Source organism: Hyaena hyaena, unplaced genomic scaffold (assembly GCF_003009895.1).
Source record: "Hyaena hyaena isolate Hyena2069 unplaced genomic scaffold, ASM300989v1 scaffold_317, whole genome shotgun sequence".
NCBI classification, from domain to species: Eukaryota; Metazoa; Chordata; class Mammalia; order Carnivora; family Hyaenidae; genus Hyaena; species Hyaena hyaena.
The window spans coordinates 1,723,073-1,749,689 of record NW_024080950.1 but is presented as its reverse complement, the minus strand read 5'-3'; the positions used below and the strand labels follow the sequence as shown (position 1 = coordinate 1,749,689).

Sequence of the window (26,617 nt, the reverse complement as noted above, 5' to 3'; positions counted from 1 at the left end):
ATCTTTAAACGATGAACTTACTTTGCTGATAAAGTTTTAGATGGTATCAGCTAGAAGAAAATAACTATCAAAATAACTATCAAATGAGGTATCTGCTCCTACAGAATGAGGTATACAGTCTAAACCAGTAACTGGTATATATGGGTGATTTTCTCAAAGATGAAATGCACCAATTTGGAAACTAGGGAGCGCAAAGTGGTTTTGGCATCTCTCATGATTACACCTAAGAATTCAGTTTTTTATTTCTGTTTCCCTGCTATTCTGAATTCTTCTCTGATTTTTAGGATCATCTTAAGGAAGCTGTATACTATCCTCCATCAGAGGATATAATAATAGTTCTATCGAATCAGAAACTAAATTCATCTGGTCATTTTAGGTTCCCCACATCACTAGGAGAAGAAAGGAATGGCTTACAGCATTGTCTGGAGGCACTGACCTTATCAGGAGGAACTGAAATATTGCTATACAATTAGCAGAAGTATGTTTCAAACTTAGAGATCTTCCACCCCCACTGCCTGCCATGTCCCAAAACTGTCTGTTGCAATCAAACTGTCTGCCTACAACCAAAGAATTTTAGCTGATACAAAAAATTAGAAGCAGTGATTCAGACTATATTTCAAGGGTAATTCTGTTAGACTATTCAGCTCTAATCACTGTTTATCTTGTTCAAATTTAAAATTCCAGGTAAAGAAAATCTGGTTGATCTGGGTCAGAGTGAGGATTAGAGATAGAACAGAATGGAACAGGGAAAAGCACAGGGATGCAGGTCAGTTATGAGTTCTAGCTATAGAAGAAAATCTGAGCACCAAACCATGGCATTCAGAGCCACCTCCCACTACCCCTCCTCTATCTTTCCAATTAACTCATCTCCAACACAAATTTTTTTTTACCAGCCAAGCTGGCAGCAGAGGCAAATTGTAAAGTTAAAACATAGCCTTTTAAGTCTGCTAGTCCAGACCTTTGATTTTTATGTGACATTCTCTTTCCAATAAGCTTACAAGTTCCTTGTCTATCTTAAAATTCCTTTGTATCTTCTAAGTCTAGTACTATGATAATTTAAGGCATTCAATAAAAAACTTGATGACCTAAAACAAACTAAGAGTAACACATTAATAACCTAGCTTTGTTAACTGAAATATTTCTGTTTTTACACTCATAAACATTAAATAAGTAAAACCATATTTCAATATTAGTTTAATAAATGCTGCCAAAAACAGATGACCTGAAATTTTTAATTATTCATTATTCTCTTACCTATTAGCATATAACCACTCTGACAAGTGGGTAGTACTACTGTTTTTACATACCTTTCCTTGTTCTGCATGTCTTTCAGTAAATGAGTTGATCTCAAAACACCACTGAGATATAATATCAAATGCTGGAACTGGCCAATCCAGACAGGAGGCACTGACGAATGGATGTTCTGTTTGGTAAAATGTTGGTAGAAGTCCCAGGCAGCTGGAAAGAACTGAAAATTCTTCTTCTTCCTTTTAGACATGAAATAGAAAATTCTCAAGACATTTCATCGAGAACATTTCTCCTTAAAGATATTTTAAGTGTTATCCTCATCAACTCCTTTGGACAGTAAGAAAATTTTCTTAACTATTCAACTAAAGAAATCTGAGTAAGAGGAGCAAAGAAGAGAGAAAAGGTTTCTAGCTTTTATATTCAAATATCCCTAGTATTTCTCTTTGAAATTCAAATCTTAAACTACCATACCATCTGTGTCTTCTATATATTTATTTTTAAATAGCATTGTCACATTTCTGATGAATAGTCTATAGAATCTAGCTACTCTATGACAGCAAATGTTTTTGGGACAAAGGGAAAGTGGCTTTTGGTTAAAAACACATAAGCTGTCAGTGTAGATGAAGAACAAATAGTAAAAACATGGAATTCACACGAGACAGTGCAAAATAATTTGCCTGGACCCTGAATGAGTGTCAAATAAGGTCAGTTCTTATTTATTCTTTTATTTATTAAAAACATTTTTTAAATGTTTGTGTATCTTTGAGAGACAGAGCATGAGTGCATGAGAGGCAGAGAGAGAGGGAGACGCAGAATCTGAGCTGCCAGCAGAGGCTGATGCAAGGCTCGAACTCACAAGCCAGGAGATCAGGCCCTGAGCTGAAGTTGGATGCTCAATTAAATGAGCCCCACCCAGGCAGGACAAAGAGGTCAGTTTTTAAAAGAGGGTGAAGTTTTTAAAAAGCTGAGAGATCTAAGTGCCAGCTTATCTGAAGCTCTACTCTGTAAATAAGAGAACCAAAGAAATCAGTGAGCCAAGGACACATATCCTGACTTATAAAGGAATTTGTTAGTTTTATAAACACTAAAATATACCCTCCAATCTTTCTCTATTTAACTAAAAGACCATTTAGAAGGCTCATAGGTTTACTTTCTCCTGTCCACTGGATCAGTTCTTATCATCCTTCAAATTCCAGCTCACCAGGGAATCCTTCCCTGACCAAACTTAATGACACCTTAGGTTACACAGCTCCATTCAGATGAAGTTGATACTTCCATACCGTGTAAGCACTTCTCGCGTTTGTTATTTTCTATTAATTAATTTAAAAATAAATTAGCATTTCCTGTAAGGCTGTGGGAGTAGTCCCTGGGGATAGGGGCTCTGTACTCCCAGTGCTTGGCACATAGTAGACTAATTCAAGAGACATCTGTTTGTAAAACTGAAGTAATTATGTAGATTAAGTATAAAATCCTAAAATGTGCGACAAATAAAAATAAAGACACAAAAAACAAAATGATATGCAGGCTGAAAAAGATGTTAATGTTTAAAATCTCCAGAAATGAGGCTACAAATCCCCCATTCATATAGCTACATAAAGAAGGCATCTTAAAAAACAACTTATTGAGGCGAAGTTTATATACCATAAAATTCACCCACTTTATCTGTATTTTGATGAATTCTGGCAAGTGTAGCCAGGTAACCACTACTACAATAAAACTGTACAACAATCCCATTCCCTCCAAGTTTCCTCTTGCCTGCATGCCTTCAATTCCAGCCCTTACTCCTGGACTCCTGGCCCCAAGAAACCACTAATCCTGTTTTCTGTCATTATAGTTTTGGCTTTTTAAAATTTTCATATAAATAGACTCAAACAGTGTGTATGTATATATGTATGTGTGTATGTGTGTGTGTGTGTGTAGAGATAGATAAAATCTTTGTCTCACCTCTTTCACTTAGCAAAATATTTTGAGATTCATTCATGTTATTCTATCAGCAGCCCATTTCTTTTTACTGCTGAGTAGTATTCCACTGTATGAATATACCACATTCTGTTGATGTATTCACTAGGTGATGAATTCTGGGTTGTTTCCAGTTTTTTACTACACAAATCAAGCTGTTATAAACATTTATGTAGAAGTCTTTATATGAATGTATGTTCTCATTTCTTTTTTAAAAAAATTTTAATGTTTTTATTTATTTCTGAGAGAGACAGAGAGCGTGAGCAGGAGAGGGTCAGAGAGAGAGGGAGATACAGAATCTGAGGCAGGCTCCAGGCTCTAAGCTAGTTGTCAGCACAGAGCCCGACGCAGGACTCGAACTCACAAACTGTGAGATCATGACCTGAGCTGAAGCCAGACACTTAACCGACTGAGCCACCCAGGTGCCCTTGTATGTTCCCATTTCTTTTGGTAGATACTCAGGATAGTAGCAGAATTGTTTGGTTGTCCAAACATAGTAAATCCATACTCAGCTTTTTAAAGAAACTGCCAAAAAATTTCTTCAAATTTGACTATAACATTTTGCATTCCCATCAGCAATGAGTGAGAGTTCCAGGTACTCCATATCCTTACCAATACCTGTAACATTAATTTGTACTCTTCTCATCAGCAATGACAGTGAACACTTTTTTATTTACTTGCAGGTCTTTTATATATATTAAATTTTTTTAGTGTTTACTTACTTTTGAGAGAGGGAGAGGGAAGGAGGGAGGGAGGGTGGGAGAGAGGGAGGGAGGAAGGAGCAGAGAGGGAGACAAAGAACTTGAAGTGGGTTCCAGGCTTCCTGCTGTCAGCACTGAGCCTGAGGCAGAGCCTGAATTCACGAACTGTGAGATCATGACCTGAACCAATGACAGATGCTAAACCAACTGAACCACCAAGGCACCTCTATTTCATATATATTGTTCCTAAGAGAAGTGCCTATTCAAATTTTATGCCCACTTTGTGGTTTTTGTTGTCTTAATTATTGGCTTATAAGAGTTCTTAATATATTCTGGATACAAGTCCTTTCTCCATATATATTTTTTAATTGAGATGTAATTTGTATTCCATAAAATTCACCCTTTTAACATGCACAGTTTAGTATATTCACAAAAGTATACCACCATCACAAACTAATTCCATAATATTTTTATCACCCTATTATAAATCGAATTATTTTTTAAATTTCATTTTCAGATTGCTCACTGTCAGTGCAAAGAAAAAAGATAGTTTTTTTGTTTTTGTTTTTGGTACATAGATCATGTATCCTACAACCTTGCTGAACTCATTGATTTGCTTTAATAGTTTTTTGGAGAATCCTTACAATTTTCCACATGCAAGATTATCTAACTTGCAAACAGACATTATTTTACCTCTTCCTTTCTCATCTAAATGCCTTTTATTTCTTTTTCTTGTCTAACTGATCTTTCCAGAACATCTAATTCAACTCTAGAAAGAGTGAAGAGGGCAACCATCCTTGTCTTGTTCCTGATCTTTGGGAGAAAGTTTCCTATCTTTCATTATTAATTATGATGTTAGCTATGTATTTTTCATACATGCCTTTTATCAGGCTGAGAAAATTGCTTTATGTTCCTTGTTTTTCTAGTGTTTTTACCATGAGCAGGTATTGAATTCTGTCAGAAAATTTTTTTGACTACTGAGATGATAATATGGTTTTTAAAAATTGACCTTATTGATATAGTGAATTAAAGTAAGTGATTTTTGTTGTTGAACCAACTATGCATTCCTAGGATAAGTCCCTTTGGCCACCATGTATTATCCTTTTCTACTGCTAATATTTTGTTAAGGTTTTTGCTTTTATGTTCATGAAAGATGTGGGTTTGTAGTTTTCTCATGATGCCTGGTTTGGGTGTCATGGTAAAAGTGGCCCAATGAAATGAATTTGGACTGTTCCTTCATCCTCTGTTTTCTGAAAGAAAAGCTTATATGTATAGATAGAATTTCTACCTTAAATGCTTCATAGGATTCACTATGATGTTATCTTTGTTGGTATAAAGTTGTTGACTTCTATTTTTTGAAAGGGTAAGAATTATAGAAGGTTAATAGCTAAGTCAACTTTCTTATTTGATACAGGTCTAATTAAGATTTTCTATTTCTTCTTGAGTCAGTTTTAGTAATTTTTATTTTTTAAGGAATTTGTCCATTTTATCTACATTACCAAATTGATTGGCAAGTGTATTCATAATATTCTCTTACAGTTCTGCAGGGATGTTTACTCCTTCATTCCTGATATTGGTAATTTGTACCTTCTTTTTTTTTTTCTTATCAATCTGGTGAGGAGCCTGGTTTCTCGTTAAAATTCTACATGTGATTTTTCAGACCTAACTAGAGGCAATTTATAAAGGTTTTACTTCACAGGCTTCATGGGTGAAAACTGCCCTCCCTACATCAGACCCAGTACACAGCCAAAATGCACTGCAGTCTCTAAAGGAATTTATAGTCAAGGTCTCAGCCCCCACCCCCATCCCATCACACTCTCACAGATTTACATTCCCAGCCCTGGTACCTTTATTTCTAGGCTTCTTTATCTGAGGCCTTGGGAAGGGGGCTCTTCTACTCTTATCCCTGTCCCCTTAACTCCTTCTCTATCTCAGAGTCCATAAAACTGCCAGAGCCTTGTGTTTGGGGCTCCCTCAACAGATCCCCGTATCTGCGCTGATCCACTTGATCCTCCACTAGTGTACCACTTCATTCCATAAGGGTAAATGGAAGAGAGGAACTGGCACTTTTTCTGGTCTTAGCCTCTTGCTTCACAGTATGTGACTGAAGACCTAATTCTCTCACTTTTGGCTTCTGCTTCTTGCTTTAATCAGCTACTCCGACACCTAGCAGCTCAGTTCTCTCTTTCCTAGCTCAGCTGAGCTCCTAACATTTAGGCTTATCCATTTTACTGATCTTTGCAAAAAACACAGACTTTGGACTCACTGATATTTCTCTACTGTTTCTCCATTACTACGTCACTGATTTCTGCTCTAAATTTTGTAATTTCCTTTCTTTTAATTGCTCAGGGTCTAATTTGCCCTATTTCTAGCTTCATAAAGTAGAAATTTAGACAAATGACTTGAGAACTTTCTTCTCTTTTTAATATTTATTGATTTATTAGTGGGAGGAGGGAGCAGAGACAGGAGAGAGAGGATCTCAAGCAGGCCTGGTGCTATTAGCACAGAGCCCCACGCAGGGCTTGACCTCATGACAGTGAGATCTTGATCCAAGCCAAAATCAAGACTTGAACGTTTAACTGACTGAGCTACCTAGGTGCTGCTAGAACTTTCTTCTTTATAAATACATGCATTTGAAGCTGTATTTCTCCAAGAACTATTTTAGTGGCACCGCACTTTTTTGTTATGCTGTTTTCATTTCACTCAGTTTAAGTATTTTCTAAATTTCCTTGGGATTTCTAATCTATTTAAAAGTATGTTGCTTAATTTCCACACATTTGGGGATTTGCCTATTTTTTGTTGAGTTCTTTTTTTTTTTTAATTTTATTTCTAGGAGAGAGAGAGAGAGAAAGAGACAGCGTGAGCAGGGGAGGGTCAGAGAGAGAGGGAGATACAGACTCTGAAACAGGCTCCAGGCTCTGAGCTGGCAGTCAGCACAGAGCCCGACGCGGGGCTCGAACCCACAAACTGCGAGATCATGACCTAAGCGAAAGTTGGACGCTTAACCGACTAAGCCACCCAGGCGCCCCTTGTTAATTGAGTTCTAATTTAATTCCTGTGTGGCAGAAAATATGTTGTATGATTTCAATTCTTCTGAATTTATTGACACTTGCATTATGGCTTGGCATATGGTATATTCTGGTGAATATTCCATGTGCACTTATAAAAAATATGCATTCTATTATTGTTTGGTGAAGTATTCTATAGATGTCAATTATACTAAGTTGATTGATGGTATTATTCAGATCTCATTTATACTATTTGATCATCTGTCTACTTATTATTGACTAATAAGAAAGAAGTCTCTAGTTGTAATTGCGGATTTGTCTGTTTCTTCTTTCAATTCTGTCAATTTCTGCATATGTAATTTGGGGTTTTGTTGTTTTGTGCATGCATATTTATAACTATTATATCTTCCTGCTGTATTGAAAGAATACAGTTATTTCTAATGTAAGACACAAAAATAACTTGAGAAAAAGGGAACTACTAATCGTAGGAAAACAGCAACATTTTGTCACATTATTTGTGACAAACATTTCCATCTTTGTGACAGGAAATCCAACAATCAATAAAAATTAACAAAGATTTACATAAATGCATTTCTTTCCTCCTGGGGTTCATAGGCTACTTTAGGATAACTTGGCTTGTATTTTATGAAGCAGATAACTGAGTCCAAATGCAAGTCACTAAAATGAAAGAAACCCTAGCAGAGGGAAAAATTATGAAAGAAGAAAAAAATGAAAGAAGTTTCTCATTTGACTTAAACAAAATAGAGTGGCAGATTATTCTAAACAAAGAAATGTCATGAGATACTTTTTTCAAGATCAGACAGTAAATTATCTTTTTAAATTGTTTTCATTTTTTATTATTTTCAAAAGAAGCATTATATAATAAATAAATTGTAGTAAAAGAAATAAAATGGCTTCTAAATATGGAATATGCTCAACCTTAGGAGAAATGCTAACTAAAACTATACTGAGATATATTTTACTTAGACAAAAGATCTAGAGGCAAAAACCAAATAGTTTGATAACACACTAAGTAGACACAAGTACAGTATAGGGAAAGTCTCATACATTACTGTTAACATAATTGATACAACTTCAATGAAGGGTAGTTTGGTAATAACCATCAAAACTACAAATGTGTGTAAGGAATGACACAGAAAACCACTCGTAAGAATTTATCCTACAAATAAAATTTTTAAAAACATGCAAAATAACTTGCATACACTATTATTCATCATTGTATCATTTATAAAGAACAAAGGACTAAAAATAACCCAAATATTTATTAATGGAAGACTGATTATATACATCCTGATACCTCATATAATGAAATGTTCTGAATCTGTAAAACAAAATGAGGAAGATCTTCATATATTGAATATGAAATTATCTCTGAAGACCCTGAATAGCCAAAGCTCATCTTGAAAAGGAAAAGCAAAGCTGGAGGCATCACAATTCTGGACTTCAAGTTGTACAAAGCAGTAGTCATCAAAACAGTATGATACTGACACAAAAACAGAGAAATCAATGGAACAGAACAGAAATGCAGAAATAAATCCATAACTATATGGCAACAACAATCAAATCTTCAACAAAGTAGGAAAGAATATCTGAAGGGGAAAAGTCTCTTCAACAAATGATGTTGGAAAAACTGGACAGCAACATGCAGAAGAATGAAACTGGATCACTTTCTTACACCATACACAAAAATAAATTCAAAATGGGTGAAAGACCTAAATTTGTGACAGGAAACCATCAAAATCCTACAGAATACAGGCAGCAACCTCTTAGGCATCAGGTGCAGCAACTTCTAACTAGACATGTCTCCAGAGGCAAGGGAAACATAAGCAAACATGGACTACTGGGACTTCATCAAGATAAAAAAGGCTAACGCCCAGAGACGGAAATAATCAACAAAACGAAAAGGTAATCTATGGAATGGGAGAAGATATTCACAAACAACATTATCTGATAAAGGGTTAGTATCCAAAATCTATAAAGAATTTATCAAATTCGATAGCCAAAAACAAATAATCCAGTCAAGAAATGGGCAGAAGACATGAATAGACACTTTCCCAATGAAGGCAAACAGAATGGCTAACAGATGCATGAAAGATGCTCAATATCACTCATGATCAGGGAAATACAAATCAAAACCATGATGAGATACCACCTCACTCCTGTCAGAATGGCTAAAACTAACAACATAGGAAATAACAGATGTTGGCGAGGATGCGGAAAAAGGAAAGCCCTCTTACACTGTTGGTGGGAATGCAAACTGATGCAGCCACTCTGGAAAACTTTCCTCAGAAAGTTAAAAACAGAACTACCCTACGACCCACAATTACACTACTAGATATTTACCCAAATGGATACAAAAATACAAATTCGAAGGGGCACATGCACCCCCAATGTTGACAGCAGCATTATCAACAATAGCCAGATTACAAAAGGAGCTCATGTTCACTGATAGATGAATGGATAAAGAAGATGTGGTATATAGGTACAATGAAGTATTACTCAGCCATAAAAAAGAATGAAATCTTTTTTACCACTATTTTCCCCTACTGCATTTAATATAAGCATACTTTGCCTTTGTTTACTTAAAACACTTTTGAGATTTTTCCATATTAATACATAAAAGACTTTCTATTCTTTTCTGAAGAGTATTCCATTGTATGAATAAACCACAATTTATTTAACCAGATTCCCATTGATGGGTACTAGAGATGTTTTCAATTTTTGCTATTTCTGTATATCTATTCAGCTATCAATAAATTGATCATCCTATTATTGTACTACAAGAGACATATATAGGTGAAGTATTTACAATTGTACTGAGATTCAAACAGAGTACAATATGCAATATTATAGCAGTTTTTACAGACTGAATATTAGAAGAAAACTGTATGCCTCAAAAAAAAAGTTTTGTGTAGCAAGCAGTGGCACAGTTCAGACAGTAATAGTTTAGATTTGGCATGCAAACAGACTGTGTTCAAATCCTGGCTTCTTTAAATACTAGCTGTGAGTCCTGAGAGGGTCATTCAGCTCTCTGTGCCTGTTTACTTGTCTGCAAAGTGAGGATTATAACAGCCACCTCAGATTGTGGTGAAATTTAAATGAAGTTAAATGCAAAGCAAGTAACAGCACTTAGCATGCAGTTGGTATACAATAAATGCTAGCTATCATTATAATTATTCATGGCAAAGCTATTTTTGACAGAAGAAAGAAAAAAGAATTAAAGGAAATATATTAGAGCACTGAGTTTCAAATGTGGGATGGTGGTGGTAATCATGGTCCCCTAGGAGAGTCTGATAACCATTTTCTTCTAAGAAAAATACATATATACAAACATTTTAAAGGCACCGTTATGGAATTCAAAAATTACCTGAAGTCCCTCTGTAAGAATTCCAGAGTTAGAGGATAAATGAGAGAGGTTGCATTTAAGTAGGAGAAAATATAGGAGAACCATATAGGTGACTATAATTAGCCTTCTTATGGCGGTAGAAATAGTGTTAGATTAAGACATTTAACCAAATTAAGAAGTCTACAGATCACTGTGGAGAGCAGAATGTTGTGTTGGAATACGTACTAGGTGCCATTCTTGATGAATTCTCATGCTTACCAAAATGTTAAAAAAATTTAAAAACATTTTTAATGTTATTTATTTCTGAGAGAGGAGAGAGAGACAGCATGAGCAGGGGAGGGTCAGAGAGAGAGAGGGAGATACAGAATCTGAAACAGGCTCCAGGCTCTGAGCTGTCAGCACTGAGCCTGACACGGGGTCCGAACCCACAAACCGTGACCTGAGCCGAGGTCGGACGCTCAACCGAGGCACCCAGGTGCCCCCAAAATTTTTTTACATGTATTGTTAAATTCCAGAATCTCCTGGCTATTACAAATAATCGTAGAATTTATTAGCAAGGTAGCTAAATGTAGACAATTAATGTTCAAAAATTCCAACTGGATTTCTACATTTTAGCAACATATTAGAAAATATAATTTTAAATTATCCCATTTATAATAATAGTAATAATAATAAAAACAAACAAAAGAAAATGAACAGGAAACTTTAAAAGAATTCTCTTAGGATAGAGTACAAATAAGGATGCTGCTTATTACTTCCACTGTTCAAAATACTAACTAGACATGTATTAAGACAATAATAGAAAAATAAAGATTTGAAGGAAAGCAACATTATCATTAGTTTCAGATGATATGATCACAATTACATAAAATACCTAAAAGAATTAACAGGCAAACTATTAGAATTAATAAGCAAATTCAGCAAGTGACAATTCACAAGAACACACCAAACTCAATAGTATTATTCTATGCCAGCAAGAAGTAATCAGAGTGTCATAGAAGTAACACATCATTTAGATAGAAACTAAAACTGTAAAGCCTCTAGGATTCACTTTATGAAGAATGCTCCAGACTTTAAGATGACAATTTTAGGGGTGCCCAGGTAGCTCAGTAAGTTGAGCATCTGACTTCAGCTCAGGTCATGATCTTGCAGTTCATGAGTTCAAGCCCCATGTCAGGCTTGCTGCTTTCAGCACCGAGCCTGCTTCAGATCCTCTGTCCCCTGCTCTCTCTGCCTCTCCCCAGCTTGTGCTCTCTTGCCTCTCTCTCTCTCAGAAATAAAATAAACATAAAAAAAATAACAATTTAAAAATTTTATGAAAAGTATTAAAGAAGACCTGAATGAATAGACATATAAACTAAGTTCAATGTCTTAAAACTACATATTCAAAGCAATTTTCATCTAACATCTTGTAGGATATTGGAAGAAAATTTACAAATTCATTATAAAAGTATTTATGAGAATATACTGCTAACCAGAAAAATTACTCTAAATGAAAGTCACAGAAATAATGTGAAATCTACAAAAGTTAGATTACACAGATGACAGAAATCTAAACAAAAAGAGGACAAATTTCTATCTAAAGTTGTAATCTAACTTTTCTCACTTGTTGAATATATCCATATCCAACCAACCCCTCAACTTGAATATATACCAAATGCTTTCATTCACTTCCCAGAGACTTGTTCCATACTTCATCCTTCTTTTAACTGAACCAGAAAGGTTCAAGTCTCCAAGGCCCAAAACCCATGTAGAGTGTGACTCTTCTCTCTTGACTCCCACATGTTCAACTAGCTGTCACATCCTGACCATCCTATTCCATCTCTGTAATCTTTAATTGCTCCCTATCTTCTTCTATTTCTACTATGCCCTTCCCCAACTAGCTTTTCAGTTCCCAGTCCCTCCATTCCGCACACCCTCAGATCTGTGGAATTTTATCCTGAAATAAAATTTAAATCATGTCACATTTTTGTCCAAAATCATTCAATGGTCCAAATTTCTTCGTGTAAAATTCAAGATCCACTACAACTTCCCCTTAATCTGTTTCTAACCCTAAGTAGCATTGTTCCTTTTCATGCCTAATTGATGCATTTCTTCCCTGTTTTAAGCACATGACTGGTGCTCTACTATAGTCATCACTGTACACCCAACCCCCAGCCAACTTTCAATGACCAGTTCAAGAGTGACTGCTTCCAGATAATTTACAACTTATGGGAGAAAAATACCTTCCAACAAAAACAAATGATAAAATAAACCATTAGGCAATACGCATACAAAGAACTACAGGTTATGGCCTTTAAATGTGAAGAAAGGGGGCGCCTGGGTGGCTCAGTCAGTTAAGTGACAGACTTTGGCTCAGGTCATGATCTCACAGTTCGTGGGTTCAAGCCCCTCGTCAGGCTCTGTGCTGACAGCTCAGAGCCTGAAGCCTGCTTCAGATTCTGTGTCTCCCTCTCTCTCTGACCCACCCCTGCTCCTGCTATCTCTCTCTCTCTCAGAAAAAAATAAAAAACATTTAAAAATTTAAAAAACGTGAAGAAAGAAAAATTAATGAAGAAGCATTTTTTAAAATCAATCTTCTGCATGCTTAAAGATGCTCATACAGTAGTCCCCCCTTATCAGTTTTGCTTTCTACGGTTAAGTTACTGGTGGTCAACTGTGGTTCAGAAACAGATGACCCATCTTCAATAGTAACTTAACACTCTGTCACAATGCCTACATATCATTCACTTCACTTTATCTCATCATGTTCGCATTTTGTCATCTCACATCATCACAAGAAGGGTGAGTACAGTTAAGGTATTTTAAGAGAGAGACAGCATTCACGTAACTTTTATTATAGTATACGGTTTTAATTATTAGTTATTGTTAATCTTTTACTGTGTCTAATTTATAAAATAAAACTTAATCATAGATGGTTATGTACAGAAAAAAACATAATATATATACATATATATTATGTCCGTATATAATATATATGTATATAGAGTACATACATATATACGGACATAATATATATGTATGTAGGGTTCAGCACTACCCCCAGTTGCAGGGATACATTAGGAATCTTAGAACATATTCCCCATGGATAAGGAGGAACTACTGCATGACAGAAGAAAATACTTTTAAGTTGAAATTTAAAAATAAAAAACTATGAAAGAAAATCTAATGAACAGTTTTAATTTATTCAATGCCCTAAATGTTTTAAAGACAAATGTATAGAGTCTGTCTTTAATCACTTGATAAAAAACAAAGAATCCAAACTACTTAATGCAATGGTCAATCACTTAAGAGACAAAGAACAATCAAATGCTTAATTCTGATATACTGAAGGCTTCAAAGACCATATATATGATAAATGTCTTCATTCCCATATCAAATTCCCTGAAAACAGATGGTAGATAATGTCAGGATTATAATCCTATAAACACAGTTCAGTTTACTTACCTTCTAGTTCCCCATTCTGTCACTGTCTTGCCTACTCACATCAACACAGAGTTTTATGAAATAGACTAAACCAATGATAATTCACATATCCAAATTTTTTTTTTAATTTTTTTTAATGTTTTTTATTTATTTCTAGGAGAGAGAGACAGCGTGAGCAGGGGAGGGTCAGAGAGAGAGGGAGTCACAGACTGAAAGAGGCTCCAGGCTCTGAGCTGGCAGTCAGCACAGAGCCCGACGCGAGGCTTGAACCCACGAACCGCGAGATCATGACCTGAGCGAAAGTCGGACGCTTAACCGACTAAGCCACCCAGGCGCCCCAACACATATCCAAATTTTTAATTTAACTGGCTACAAACGGAATATTGTCCTGTCCTAAAGTTATATAAATGCCATCATGTCTTCAGACAACCAGCTTTCTGATTGACATAACTTTTAAAAGGATAGAAAAGCAGATGATGATCAGTGATTAATATATCAATATGGGAAAAATAATGTTAGATATATCAATATGAATACTATAATCCTATTCAAGTATTGGGCATTTTTTATCATTGATCTCTACCAAAATGCTCAAATATCAAATATTAGTAATATCATAAAAATGAGTGGATGCTAGCGAATACAAAAAATAACATTAACAGTAAATGTTCTAAATATTTATTCATTTTGAGTTAGACTAACATAAACTTGCAAGAGTCTCCTGCATATAAATACTATCTCAAATTATACCTGGCAGCTAGGTAAATCTTCCCCAAAAAGGTGGTGCTGAAGAAGGCTGGTGATTCTGAGGAAAGGTAAGCAGAAGTCCTGTAAGTATTTTTCCATGGATTCAGGAGACCAAGCAATAGGGCTAACCTAAAGTCAAAAAAGAGAATCTAAACAATTCATTCCATAATAGGTACAGGTTCAAAATTATATTCATAATGGCAACAAAATCTGAATTTTTAACAAATAATCATACATCTGGAGCATACCATTGCACATTCCTGAGTTCCTTCTTCATGGTATAACTTTCCTTTAGATAGTTCACTTATCACAAAGCTCAGTAACACTTCATAAGATTTTTCTGCATCACATGCATTCTGGAAGAAATGAAAAATTAGTTCCATCAGTCACTGAAAATTACAAAAAAATTACATTGGAAAGAAGACTTAATAAGCAGAGGTATAATTATGACTACATGATTTTTCACACATGTAGACCTCAATTCCTCAGTCTATGTACAACAGCACACCTCTGGATTCACAAGGAAACTGGGTATGTGACTGAAACTATTCCAATACTTCTTTAAAAGACAGGCGTAAATTACATAATGAATGAGTAAACAAACATATGTAAATCATATATTTTGACTCAGTAATTCCCACTCCTGTAAATTCTTCCTAGGAAAACAATCTAAAAGAAAAGAAATAACTAAATCCTCAAGACATTCACTGTAACACTACAGTACTGAAAAACTAGAAATGACCAACAAAAGTGAAGCAGTTACCTAAATTATTCGCTATCAACTCGACAGAGTATTTTATAAGCAGCAAATATTACATGATAGTTTGAGCTGTATGAAAAATACTTACGATATGAAAAAAGCCAGAAGAAGCATATATGTATACACACTCATTATGATGTAAAATCATACACATGAAATAACACAGAATAAAACTTTTTCTTTTACAATTTCCCTCAAATTCCTTGAATTAGATTTGTTTAAAAAATTTAATGTAAAAACAAAATAGGACTTTTTTTTAAAGTTTATTTATTTATTTTGAGAGACAGTGCAAGGAGGGCAGTAGGAGAGGAGAGGGAGAGAGAGAATCCCAAGCAGGTTCTGCTCAGTGCAGAGCCCGATGTGGGGCTTGATCGCACAACGGTGACATTATGACCTGAGCTGAAATCAAGAGTTAAACACTCAACCATCCAGGTTGAGCCATCCAGGCACCACAGGACAATATGTTAAATAAAGAATGTCCAGATACATTAAATAACAGTTTACAAATCAATTAAGCTTAATGATGCTGTATTTTTATAAGAAAGGAAAAACAATGGCTACCTATAAATTCAAATTTGTAAGTTTTTATATAAATGTTTCTCTTTTTATATTCACTGAGATAGTAGAGGTTGTTACAAATTAAAGCGTAAAATGGGCTACAGTAATAACTTTGCTATGATGTTATTTATTCTACTGATTACTTTTTACATAGTAATATATAAGATTAAACACTATGGGATATATATGTTTATCCTGGCCATCTGATAATCACTAATAGTCTGAACTACAGAATTTGTTATTTGATGATACTTAGCCTTCTCCTGTGTTATTGTGCTCTCTTCACGTCGACAGTAAATTCCAAAATATCAGTAACTATGCTTTGTATTTTATATGTATCTGTTTGCAGAACAAAAATTTGAGCAATAAATACTTGCTGCCTAGTTAATAGAAACTATTTTGGTACTGTTGGAATTTTTGATCTTGGAACTTGCCTAGATGTACCTCTTTTGATAATCAATTCTTTGCATTATCTTTAAATGATTCCTCTGCTTCTTTTTCATATCATTCACCCATGTAGTGTTCTCATGTCCTGATTTTAAACTACAGAAACAGTTCTGACTCTACAAGTGCACTCTTTAAATCATGTGACCTGCCCCACTCTTGCCTAATTAATCAAGAGGATGATCACCTGCCAAATACGATGACCTATAGGTTACATATAATTCACAAGAATCAATATCCCATTAAATACCAAAACAGCAACACGTTATATTTAAATGGGTGACGGGTATTAAGAAGGGCACTTGTGATGAGCACTGGGTATTATATATAAGTGATGAATCACTAAATTCTACTCCTGAATCCAATATTACCCTATATGCTAAATAAGTAGAATTTAAATAAAAACTTGAAAAAATTTGAATTTAATCAGAGCAGTTTTTAAACAGAGTTCACTTAAACTCAAAATGTAGAAGACTCAAGAGGAAATATTACCATGATTTTGCTGTTTATTAATCAATGTGACATATTAAAGCTTATGGAAATATACAGTTCAGCCTAAAATCTTCCTAAATTCAATATATTCTTGAGTAAAAGATATACAGGATATATAACAACAGGAAAGTTGTTTCAAGTCATAATACTTTCTAACTTATGGAGAAAAATACCCTCCAATAATAAGAAATGATGTTCAGATTATCCAAGTGAGTTACCGAGTGATAATCAGCTTTGAAGACACTATTATCAAATATATTTTAAGAACTTTTTTTATACATGGCAGGTACTATATCAGATCAGAAAGTTAAATATAATGTACTATTCACTATTCTGTATTAAGAATTCTTCTGATCAGAAGATTATTAGATAAGAGAATAGTTTTATTTCATACAGAAGTCTTAGAAAAATACATTTTTATTTAGGCAATATGTGAATTTATAAATAGATTTGTAAAGCTTAAAAAGAGGATTTCTGAGACCATGGATGAAAGGTCTTGAATCAGATCAAAGGAATCCAATGGGAGAGGTGGCAAAGGTATGTAGTTAATTAAAGAGAAAGATCAAGAGTTGAGAAATCCAACAGTTATGTTTGGGCAGATGCTTTGTTTAAATTATAGTAGTTCTTCAAATTTTGGGGGTGACAGACCCTTTGGATATATGTTGGATGCTATTGTTCTACTCCCCAGCAAAACAAAACAAAACAACGCAAAAGGACCTTAGAGTATGAAATCCTGTTATAAAGAATCTTTTAACAGAAATTCTACTAACCAAAAGAACACAATTTATACTAACTGTAATAATGATTTTTCCAGCACATTTTAACCTCATTATCAAATTGACTCTAATATTCCTTTAAAAATACATACATAGTACCTACATTTTTATTGTCCTAGGCCAGATTAAAGCTGGCAAAAATCTCTTTTCACTGGAATTATCAATACTTGAGGATAAGAAAATAGAGGGATAGAATGAATACATGAGACTCAATGACGACAGGAAATAAGGCGGGGAAAGAGGAGGAAGGAAAGGAAGAAGGAAATAAAGAAGAATGAATGACATAGAATAGTTAGAAATCACAACGATGTATTTCATTACTTGTAAATATTGTTTTTGCTACTATTTACAATCCACTGTGTGCCTAAATGTTTAGCTGTCACAGAAAAAACTAGTAACATGTGGCAAACTAACCAACAGAATACCATATTTTTTTGTTTTCATACACTAAAAGCAATTTATATGGCTATAAACTTCTAAATTTATGTTCTGATAAGAATATGCCTTACATTAAATGTTTCATTAACTATTTTTTAAATAGCTAACAATTATTAAACTGAGAAAGAAAATTGATAGGACAGTTACCTAAGTTAGTTCCATCATAGATTTACAATTGCCGGATTTTCCGTAATTAGGTCTCATTTTAGCAAACAATCAGATGAATAGATTTAGACCCGAATTATATCAGAAAATGTTTTAAATGTGTACTGTTTCATGATTAGACAGCTTATTAAGAAAATATATTTAAACAATGACACAGCACAGAAACCTAATATACCTGATTTGAATACTAACAATGCAAATATCAGATTACAGTACAGAGACATTTAAAGAATATTTAGAAAAAAGAAAGATAATCGCAGAAAGCAAAATTATCCAAGAATGAACCAGGAAGAAGGAGGAAAAATCACTGAAGGAAAAGATGAATCCATTTTGAGAATTTAGAATAATAGAATTTTAAAATAAAGGAGCTCTTATAAATTATATGTTCCAATCTTAGCTTGAGAAAGCTAAGGTTTGGGAAGTTTTATGTCTTGACCAAAAAAGTAATAGCTCTTTTTAGTGTCAGGAGCTCAGCCTAGTAGTCAGCATCAGTGGCCAACTAATATCCCTAATTAAGACATTATGAGCTTGGTGATGATACTATATTAAAATTTGTTACATATAATCATGGTTTGGAAGTAAACTAGTAATAAAAGTAAAGATTATATTGAATACATTTCATGTACTTATAATTGATTTTCTTTCCTTTGATATGAGTAGATATGATTTTTTAAATGTTTATTTATTTTGAGAGAGGGAAAGAGCACAAGTGGGGGAGAGGCGAGGGGTAGGGGGAGAGAATCCCAAGCAGGTTCCAAGCTGTCAATGCATAGCCTGATGTGGGGCTGGAGCTGGTGAACTGGGAGATCATAGCCTGAGCTGAAATCAAGAATCGGACATTTAACCGACTGAGCCACCAAGGAGTCCCATGATTTAAGTAGAGATGATTGTAACACAAACCTTCGAAAGAGGTTTCAAACATTTTGAAGAGTCTATAAACCAATCAATAGGTTCAATTAACACTACACTTACTATTTTTTCCTACCAACTTCCCCAAATACACAGTGAAGTATTTTTCTTATTTTACCTACCTCTAAGCCAAACCACTTAGTCAGTTCTTTGGTTCTATAGTATCAGATTTTTTCTCTAGTCACTGAAAATACTTACATTTCACTAAACTTGCACAGTTTTTCTAAATTGTGAATGTAATTTTAACTTGAGAACTTTAAATCTGTAAGAATTTACATGTTTTTAAGACAGAAAAATTAGTATTTAAAGAAGCATAATTTTAAAAAGATTAAGATTTTTAAATTTATAAGTGATAAATCAAGAGCCATCTTTGGATTGACTGCAAATAGGAGAAGGAGAAGAAAAGATGACAAGTAAAATAGGCAAGTCTGTAGACATTTTATTACTTACTCACTGTGTTGGCACAATTTTTATAACTTCTCTAAGTTTAAGGCTTGCAAGCAAAAGCAAAACAAAACTGCCCAAATAAAAAGGGAAAAAAGCCAAAGTTTAGGGATAGATGCAGAAGACTTCATTGTCCAAGGAAACATTTTTAACTTTTTTAACCTAAAGGTGCTCCATTGCCCGTTGAAATACTATTAATAACTCATGTTGCCTTTCAAACATCTAATCTCATTCACTCATATCCCCAAGTTACATGAATTCACCAAACTATAAATGACAAATTCAGATAAGACACTAACCTTTTTGAGAGCTCCTGTGTGTTTCCAGGCTGACCTATCTTCCTCACTGCATTTAACTGAAAGTGCCACCAGAGCCTGTGTGTATAGTAGGGTAAAAAGCACCTTCACAATGCAGGTGAAGTGGTCTAGAGGAGAAAGAGAAGATCATTATTTCTTTGGAATCTAGACATTTTCTACTCAAGATCATTTCACAAATATGTCTTTCCTTGAACATGTTAATTGGTTCTTGTTCAACACTTCAGCTAATAAAATGAAATTATAAGGTAATATTATATTTGCTGATGTGAAATTATGAAAACAAAATTCCTTTAGTCATCCACAGAATATGTAAATGAGAGGCATTTAGCACAGTGTAAAGTGTGCTCTATTTTAGAGGAACAGAGTGCTAATGCCACTCAACCTTGGAATAGCTGTGTAATGTTGGCAAATCCCCTTATTGATCATTATGTACTTAACAACAATGTCTGAGAACAGGGTTTGAAACCAATACTTTATCCACTTCTATTATTGTATAAACTTCATAAGGAATATCATATTTTATCTACTCTAATTGAGTTTTAAAACTCAATTTGAAACTATTAACAATGCAAAAACAGTAGTAACAATACATAAAATGCCTGGTAGCTTTTGGCACATATTAGGTACTTAATAAACGGTAGCTTAAAAATCACAATTAATTTTACACACAGCTAATAACTTAGAAAATTTTCTCGAATGTCTCATTTGATCCTCATAAGTCTCAGTTATGTGCCTCTGATAACAAAGCTAATAAACATCCAGGTATGAATTTGAATCCATATAGATGATTTTACTGCAGATTCAGTATTCTTTCTATTATATTATGCTGTTCCCCTAATAAATGAATACTGCCATTTAATCAGTTGTTAGAATCAGAAACGTATAGATATCCTTGATACTTTCCTATTTCATTCTCCCCACATGAAAAAAAGTCACCCAATACTGTCAATTCTACTTTAAAAATATCTCGAGTTAGTTCTAATATCCTAGACTAGGCTTCCATCCTTTCTTGCCTATGCCCCAAATCCCAGTCTAAGTAGTTATGTTCGGGGCCCACCTAAGACCACTTTCAGGCTTGATGATTCACCAGAAGGGCTCACAAGACTCAGAATATAGTCCTATGATTTATTGCAGCATGAGATACAAAGTAAAATCAGCAAAAACTAAAGGCACAATGGGTGTGATCCAGATGAAACCCAGAGTTCTCTACCAGTACTGTAACACAGGGCATGCTTAATTCCTCCAGCAATGAGGTATGACAGACTGTGAGATACAGATACGAGGGAAGCTCGTTAAGAAATTCAGTGCCCAAGGTTTTTACTGGGGGCAGTTCACATAGGCACACTTTGCTAAGCACAAACCAAGTTTTAGACCCCCAGGAGGAACGCAGATATGTTCAGCATAAACCAATGTTTGTACAGTCCAGGCGAAGTGAGCCACTCCTATCAGTTCTGTGGATGGTGGGGGTGCTAGAGACCCAAAATCAAAGTTTCCAGATGCCAGTCAAGGGCCAACCTTGTAAGCAGGCCTTTCAAAAGTTAACAGCCACGGCTTCTATGTTAACTCTTTCTTGCCCAGTGGTTAATGTATGTGCATTACCTCTTAGCCCCCTACAATCTATTTTTTTTTTTTTAATTACAGCCAGATTGGTCTTTTTAATTTTTTTAAAAAATTTATTTATTTGAGAGAGAGAGAAAGAGTGAGCAGGGGAGGGGCAGAGAGAGAGAGAGGGAAGGAGAATCCCAAGCAGGCTCTGCTCTGTCAACACAGAGCCCAACACTGGGCCTGATCCCACCGAGAAGATCATGACCTGAGTTGAAAACAAGAGTTGGACACTCAACCAACTGAACCACCCAGGCACACCTAAACTGATCTTTTTAAAATAAATATCTGACATCCTTTCACTGAGTCTCTGTACAACCTGAACACTCTTTCCTTCCTCAGAGCCTGGCTAACTCTTAGGGGACACCTTAAAGTCACTTCCTAAGGAAAATCTTTCCTGATTTTAAAATGAGTATGTGTGTGCATGCATACATGTGCAAACATTGTCTCTTACTCATGTTGATGACGTGGGGTGGGAACTTGATACAGCTGAGCCAGCTATGGGATTTTTCTAACTGGAGGTAAATGGAAAGGTATAAAAATGTGAGTCTAGAAGTGTCAGAGGTCATGTTCCTGGTCTGTGGCAGACTGTCTAAAGTAACACTGAATAAAGCAGATTCATAAAGACAAGAATCCCATGATGCCAGCATCCAAAGTTCTGGTTCTGGTATTTCCTGAGACTACCCTCCATTCCTACAGGTTGTTTATGTGAGTCTATCAGTGCTCTTCCTCTGTGCTTATAAGCTAGCTCTAAATGGATTTCTAAATGTCCTAACACCTAGGTGCTGAACATATGCCAGGATAAAGACAATAAGAACTTAAAATCCAGATAGAGAGAGAGAAAGAGGAAGAAAGAAACAGACGGCTACATGCATACACATGGTATACTGGGAGAAAATAAGAAGAGAAACTAACCTAGGTCAAGGGCAGGACATAGAAAAAATAATAAAGCTTTCTATACCAACGAGGAAAGTTAAGTCTTGAATGATGAAGAGAAATAAGCCATGGTAAAGAAGGCAGGGGGGCAGGGAAAGATAATGGAAGGGGGATTCCAGACAGATGAAGACATCTTTTATGAGGGCACAGAAAAAGCCTAAGGTTTACAAGAATTGTAAATTGTCCAGTATAACTAGAATACAAGTAGTGATCTTTGATAGATGAAGAAAGAAAAGCAATCTTTATGCTGAAGATGAAAGGTTATGAACTACAGGCTATCTGCAGTCTACAGAGAGGTTTGCTTTGCCTCTGTCTTATTTAGTTTTTACTTACTGACATTTAAAAATAGGATATTTCTTCTACAAGTCAAGAATTCCCCTTACTCTTAAAACACAGGAAGATCTGATGACACTGGGGCCACATTTTTACATGCCAACATGATCTGGAACTGAGTGGTAGCTGTCCTTATTGGCCAAGCATGCATTCTCTAGCTTGTCCCAGTCTCCCACTCCCAATTACATCAAACCAAAGACTATGTCACAAGTAGTCAGTATATAACATTATTGTTAAGAATGAATTTAGGCTATGAAGCCAAATTGTCTAGATTTGAATTCTGACTCTTCAGATCTCAAGCATTTCACTAATATACACTGACTTTATTTCCTCCTTTATTTAATGGAGATAATAATCTCATCTACCTTAAAGGGATTACATGAAATATGGTTTATACTTAAGTGCTTAAAATAGTGTCTAGCAATGGCAATCAGTATATATCTGATTTACTTATTATTTTTAGAGAGAGAGCGTGAGCTGGAGAGAGGGGTAGAAGAAGAGAGAGAGACATCTTAAGCAGGCTCCACACTCAGCACAGAACCCAATGTAGGGCTTGAACCCACGACCCTGGGATCATGACCTGAACCAAACTCAGGAGTCGAATGCTCAACCAACTGAGCTACCCAGCTGCCCCAATATCTGTTGTTATTAATATTAGTATTTACATTACTTGTTTGATATCTACAGGCACCTAGACTGGCTAATAAGCCACTGAAGCAGGTTAAGCATGAGAATGATAATATCAGATTTGCATTTTAAAATATTCACGGCTGCTTCTTAGGAGAAAGGGACTGAAACAAGCAAAGACTAGAAGGCAAGACAACCTATTAGTAGATAGCAAAAGTACCATACGTGAGAAATTAGATGACCTGAACAAGAGAAGAATGATGATGACAGAGAGAATGAGTTAAATTACAGAGGTATTTAGATGATTAAAATGATAGGATTTGGTAGTTTTTTGGAGGTAGAGAATGACGGTTGTCTGTCATTGTACAACAAAGAGTAGACAGTAGTAGCACTGACTAAAATGGAATGACTAAAATAGAGGAAAAGAGTAAGTCTGGATGCGTAGAAAATGAATTAATGTGGCATATGTTGAGCTTGAGGTATGTGTAGAAATTTGAGTCTGGAGCTCACCAAGGAATTGTCAACTACAGCTAGAGATTTGGGAATCATCAGAGAATAGGTGAATTGACACTATGGGAAAGAAGATAAAATTGAAAAAGGGACAGGAACTAAGGGACAACTCCAAATTATGGTGAGAGGAGGAGGTGAATAAAAAGGAGCCATGAAAATGAGTGAAAAAGAGACCGGAGGAAAATCAGAAGTAGATGGTAACATCAAAGTCAAGGAAAGACCATTTCATGACTTAATTTATTGTTTCAATAGAATGATGAAAATTAATAGAATTTGTCTAGTAAGCACAACAAAATGAAGAAGTCATTTAATACTGCCTAGCTATACCACTCATGTATAACTTCTTCTCATTGTAAACTACACAATTTGTTTGTTTGTTTGTTAAAAAAGAAGTGGGATGCCTGGGTAGCTCAGTTATTTAAGTGTCCAACTCTTGATTTCAACTCAGGTTTTACTCTCACAGTTCATGAGATGGAGTCCTCCATCAGGATCTATGCTGCATTCAGGCCTGCTAGGGATTCTCTTTCTGTCTCTCTCTGCCCTTCCCCTGTGTGTGCATGCTCTCTCTCTCTCAAAATAAACATTAAAAACAAAAAGAAGTAACATATTTAAGGAAATAAGAGCTACTATAAGCATAATCGTAGCTTTTTCTTGTAGCAGTAGTGATTTCTGGTTTTAGTTATTTTATCTGCCTTGATTATCATCATTTTTCAAATATTTCAAATGGCAGTTTAAAGTTACAGCTTATGCTTAAGTCCTCACATTCACTAACGCGTCTAACAAATATTTATTTACTAAATGATTACCATGTGAAATCAATGTTTCTTAGAGACTTGGAAGAAAACAAGGAATAACTCATATAAGATGTACTTTAGGTCTACAGGTTGTTATCTTTTAAGGTTGCAACAGAGAACAAAGCCCTTCAAATCCAATTATCAGCATTTTAAAAGGAGGGGGAAATTGGGTATCTACACTCAGACAACGTGCTTTTAAAACAACCAAAACCATCCATAAAACTAATAGGCAACCAACAGAATGGGAAAAGATAGCTGCAAATGACATAGCAGATAAAGGGTTAGTATACAAAATCTATAAGGAACTCACCAAACTCCACACCCAAAAAACAATCTCTTTTCCAAAGAGAACATCCAGATGGCCAACAGACACATGAAACGATGCTCAGCATCCCTCCTCATCAGGGGAATACAAATCAAAACCACACTGAGATACCACCTCACACCAGTCAGAGTGGCTAAAATGAGCAAATCAGAGGACTCTAGATGCTGGCGAGGATGTGGAGAAATGGGCACCCTCCTACAGTGTTGGTGGGAATGTAAACTGGTGCAGTCCCTCTGGAAAACAGTGTGGAGGTTCCTCAAAAAATTAACAATAAAGCTCCCCTATGACCCAGCAATAGTGCTGCTAGGAATGCACCCAAGGGATACAGGAGTGCTGATGCCTAGGGGTACATGGACCCCAATGTTCATAGCAGCACTCTCAACAATAGCCAAAACATGGAAAGAGCCTAAATGTCCATCAACGGATGAATGGATCAAGAAGATGTGGTTTATGTATACAATGGAATACTACATGGCAATGAGAAAGAATGAAATCTGGCCATGTGTAGCAACATGGACGGACCTTGAGGGTGTTATGCTGAGCGAAATAAGTCAGGCAGAGAAGGACAGTTACCCTATGCTTGCACGTATAGGAGGATTAGGAGGAACTTAACGGAGGACCGTGGGGGAGAAGAAGGGGGGAAATAGGGAGGGAGAGGGAGGGAGGCAAACCATGAGAGACTCTTGAATGTTGAGGAGAAACTGAGGACTGATGGGTATGGGGGGGAGGGGAAGAGGGGTGATGGGTATGGAGGAGGGCACTTGTGGGGATGAGCAGTAGGTGTTATATGGAAGCCAACTTGACAATAAACTATTAAAAAAGGAAAAATGAAAAATAAAAAATAAAACAACCAAAACCAAAAGCCCACCATCAAACCACCTGAACATGAACAAAAGAAGACCAATACTTAACTTGAAATGCATTAGAAGCACACAGACCATGCACAATGGCAGAGATTTTATGTATTATAGAGCTACCACAGGACAGAAAACAAGGGTGGGGGAACATGGTGCTGGAAGACTGCTTAATAATAATAATAATTTAAAAAACTGATTTCATGAAATGTAGGAGTTTGGTATGATAGAAATGTTAGCTTAGAGTTCTTTAAATTTTTTTTAAATGTTTTATTTATTTCTAAGGGAGAGAGGCAGTGTGAACGGGGGTGGGGGGGGGAGGATGTCAGAGAGAGGGAGATACGGAATCTGAAGCAGGCTCCAGGCTCTGAGCTAGCTGTCAGCACAGAGCCTGACACAGGGCTCAAACCCACGAACCGTGAGATCATGATCTGAGCCGAAGTCGGATGCTTAACCAACAGAGCTACCCAGGCGCCCCAGCCTAGAGTTCTTTAAAAAGCGATTTTTTTCCTTAGAATCAAAAATGAAAATTATACTCCTTACTTCCTATTCTAAACGTCTGAGAACTGAAGTTTCTGATCTCTTAGACAGGTGCAACATTCACATCATTAGACTATTTGAGTCTAATGATCAAATTAGATGACTATTTGAGTCATCAGTTTCATGATTTATATTTAATTCACCGTTTAAAAATGTTGTAAACTTCAGAACTCATGAAATGAAAGCATTTTAAATAGATGTGTAAATCTTTGCCTTATTTCTGACTTATTTTCATCAAGATAAAATCCTAAAAAAGGAATAAATAGCTCAATGGTACTGACATAACTGAGACAACAGCTTGACTCTTTAATGATACTAATAAACTCTGAGTCAACCA

The 26,617-nt window shown here is 35.5% G+C and overlaps 1 protein-coding gene across 3 annotated transcripts in view; it reads right to left on the bottom strand.

The window, feature by feature from the left end:
• Window positions 1–26,617, bottom strand: part of UBR3 (ubiquitin protein ligase E3 component n-recognin 3) — a 234,960-nt gene that overhangs the window by 5,281 nt on the left and 203,062 nt on the right. For all 3 annotated transcript variants that reach the window (XM_039248804.1, XM_039248806.1, XM_039248805.1), the window contains exons 33-36: window positions 19,742–19,866; window positions 14,705–14,812; window positions 14,460–14,585; window positions 1,308–1,487 (exon numbers count right to left, since the gene is read on the bottom strand). In XM_039248804.1, the coding sequence (XP_039104735.1) occupies window positions 1,308–1,487; window positions 14,460–14,585; window positions 14,705–14,812; window positions 19,742–19,866 (539 nt within the window). The remainder of the gene's footprint in view (window positions 1–1,307; window positions 1,488–14,459; window positions 14,586–14,704; window positions 14,813–19,741; window positions 19,867–26,617) is intronic.